The following is a 3,142-nucleotide window of genomic DNA, read 5'->3' on the forward strand; positions in this document are numbered from 1 at the left end:
TTTTTTGGTAGGTTATTTATTCATTTCCTCATGTTTGTTGTAGCAGATTTATGTAGGGTTATCAGCATTGTTTATCAACTTATCTCTCATTGTCACCTACCATCCCCTCTTGTCCTGGAAACTAGTGTAAATTGGAAGGATATAAAACTGCACTGCATTATTGCCAGGCTATGAAGAACTCCCTCAGACCACTCTGTACTTTAGAAGGCAATGGTTTGCATTACTTGTGTGAAGTAGATATAATGCATACCAGAATCAGGCCTGACATCTTGGCCGAAAACACTCTAAAACATCTGGCTAAGGCTGGAAGGTTGAATACAGTATGCATTCTTTTAAGAAGTTATTCTTATAGTTAATTCAACAGCTTCTACAATTTTTGTCTCTTTCTGCAGATTAATAACCTCACATTTTTTTAATGGGAGCAAATAACCAGACTTGGGTGAGAGAATTCATTCTCCTCGGCCTGTCCAGTGACTGGGACACTCAGGTCACTCTCTTCGTCTTGTTCTCAGTCACTTACCTGCTGACCCTGCTGGGGAACGTCCTCATTGTTCTTCTGATCAGACTGGACAGCCGACTCCACACTCCCATGTATTTCTTTCTCACCAACCTCTCCCTTGTTGATGTCTCCTATGCCACAAGCATCGTTCCTCAGATGCTGGTGCATTTTCTTGTGGAACATAAAGGGATCCCCTATGTGAGCTGTGCAGCCCAGTTATTCTTCTCCCTGGGCCTGGGTGGGATTGAGTTTGTTCTCCTGGCCATGATGGCCTATGACCGCTATGTGGCTGTGTGCGACCCCCTGAGATACTCGGTCATCATGCACGGAGGGCTCTGTGCTAGGCTGGCCATCACATCCTGGGTCAGTGGCTCTGTCAACTCTCTCGTGCAGACCACCATCACCTTTCAGTTGCCTATGTGCACGAACAAGTATATTGATCACATATCCTGTGAAATCCTAGCTGTGGTCAGGCTGGCCTGTGTGGACACCTCCTCCAATGAGGTGGCCATCATGGTTTCTAGTATTGTGTTGCTGATGACACCTTTCTGCCTGGTTCTCCTGTCCTACATCAGGATCATCTCCACCATCCTGAAGATCCAGTCCACAGAGGGGAGAAAGAAAGCCTTCCACACCTGTGCCTCTCACCTCACAGTGGTTTTCTTGTGCTATGGCATGACCATTTTCACTTACATCCAGCCCAATTCCAGCCCTTCTGTGCTTCAGGAGAAGCTGATCTCTGTCTTCTATGCCATTTTGATGCCTGTGCTGAACCCCATGATTTACAGTCTAAGGAACAAGGAGGTGAAGGGGGCCTGGCAGAAGCTTCTAGGACAATTATCTGGATTAGTGTCAAAATTGAGAACTTGAATTATGAGCATTACTTAGAGAAAAAGAGCTTTGCCTGTCACTTAATTCTGATATGAAGAATTAACTGCATTGCCCTGGCAACCAGGAAGGTGATGATGGAACATGTACTGGTGATGCTGGGTAGGAGGCTGAGTGGTTCGGTTGAAGTGTGGGATGTAAGGGTGTTTTTATGTCACAGCAGGATGTTCAGAGAAATTAAGCACTGCTGTGATAGAACTTCCCACACTTAATCTCCATTCACTTAACCCAAAATTAATGCAAAAAATAATTTGTTATTGTGAAATATCATATTTTTGTAATCATGGATCTATTAATAGATCTTGCTTTGGACCAGTTGTTCTTATTCATCTAAATTTTGTAGAAGGTTATTATGTTTCCATTTGGAACAAAAGCATTTTCACATTTTAGACTTACTGAAAATAACGCATGGAGTATGTGTCCACATGTAGAAATTTTGTAAATCGCTATTCTGAGGTGAATGTTGTCATCAAGGCTGATTAAAATGTTTTATGCAGAGCCTCTGACATGTGGACATAAAGCCTTGTCTGAGTGCTGGGGGTAACTGAGTGGAAGAATCAACGAAAGGTCTTTTACACAGAAAGGATGTAAGTAAAGGTGTTTGTACACATGGCTATTACTGACCAAGGAGATGCTAAGTTTTAACCTCTCCTTGATATTATACAAACAATTTAAGAGGAATTTTAATGCATACCTAAGGGGTGAAAGCAAAGCCAAGTGAAGTCGCTCAGTCGTGTCCGACTCTTTGCGACCCCATGGACTGTAGCCCACCAGGTTCCTCTGTCCATGGGATTTTCCAGGCAGGAGTACTGGAGTGGATTGCCGTTTCCTTCTCCAGAGGATCTTCCTGAACCAGGGATCGAACCTGGGTCTCCCGCATTGTAGGCAGACGCTTTACCATCTGAGCCACCAGGGAAGCCTAAGGGGTACCATTCATATATTAAAACTGTCCAATCTCTGAACAAAAGAATCTAATTCTTTCTCTAGGTTTAGATATAAAATTAGCATGTAATATTTGAAATATTGTGTAAGATACCAAAGATGTAGTTTATCTATGAAAAGACAGATTCTTCAAACACAACTAATATAAAGTAAGACACATTTAGTTTGGGAATCAAGATAGTTGAGTCAACTGTGCCCATGTCATCCTCCAGTCTCAGTATAAACCCTTTCTCCCATCGCTCCTCCTCACACACTGCAGGGCTTTAATTATAAATCTGCTGGGTTTAGAATAGTCTGGAGTAGACCTCACTTCTGACAGAAAGCCTAAATAAAATAAAGGTGGGGAAGAAGTAATTATATAAGAAATAAAGAAGGGGAAGGGGAGAAAGAATATGGTAGCAGCTCATCTTCACACTTCCTTGAAGACATCTCAAAGTCCTTTCTTCCCTTGTCTCTTCTTTAAGTCAGGTGATAAGCAGTTCTTCCACTTGTGGACAAATCCCAGTGCTCAAGCAGAGTTGAAGGCCCATTTAATATAGAATTTTACATAAAGTAATTTAGGCCTATAAATGTGTTTTAGGCAAGCATCTCCAAACATGTCAATATTAGTGGGCTAAAGCTCTCTTGCTGTTAATTAAGGAATGTTAACAGAAGAAATGGAGTAGCCATCATGGTCAACAAAAGAGTCTGAAATGCAGTACTTGGATGCAATCTCAAAAATGACAGAATGATCTCTTTTGTTTCCAAGGCAAACCATTCAATATCACAGTAATCCAAGCCTATGCCCCTACCAGTAATACTGAAGAAGCTGAA

General features: G+C 42.0%; 1 protein-coding gene across 1 annotated transcript; it reads left to right on the forward strand.

Annotated features, from left to right (window-relative positions):
- The first annotated feature begins 415 nt into the window (after window positions 1-415).
- LOC139182639 (olfactory receptor-like protein OLF3) lies at window positions 416-1,369 on the forward strand. Its single transcript, XM_070787392.1, has one exon. It carries the CDS (start codon window positions 416-418, stop codon window positions 1,367-1,369), a length of 954 nt encoding a protein of 317 aa, XP_070643493.1.
- Window positions 1,370-3,142: the final 1,773 nt, after the last annotated feature.

Source organism: Bos indicus, chromosome 4 (genome assembly GCF_029378745.1).
Source record: "Bos indicus isolate NIAB-ARS_2022 breed Sahiwal x Tharparkar chromosome 4, NIAB-ARS_B.indTharparkar_mat_pri_1.0, whole genome shotgun sequence".
NCBI lineage: Eukaryota > Metazoa > Chordata > Mammalia > Artiodactyla > Bovidae > Bos > Bos indicus.

What these genes read in the sequence shown, in the direction of transcription:
- LOC139182639 (XM_070787392.1), top strand. Translation starts at nt 416, where the DNA reads ATGGGAGCAAATAACCAGACTTGGGTGAGAGAATTCATTCTCCTCGGC.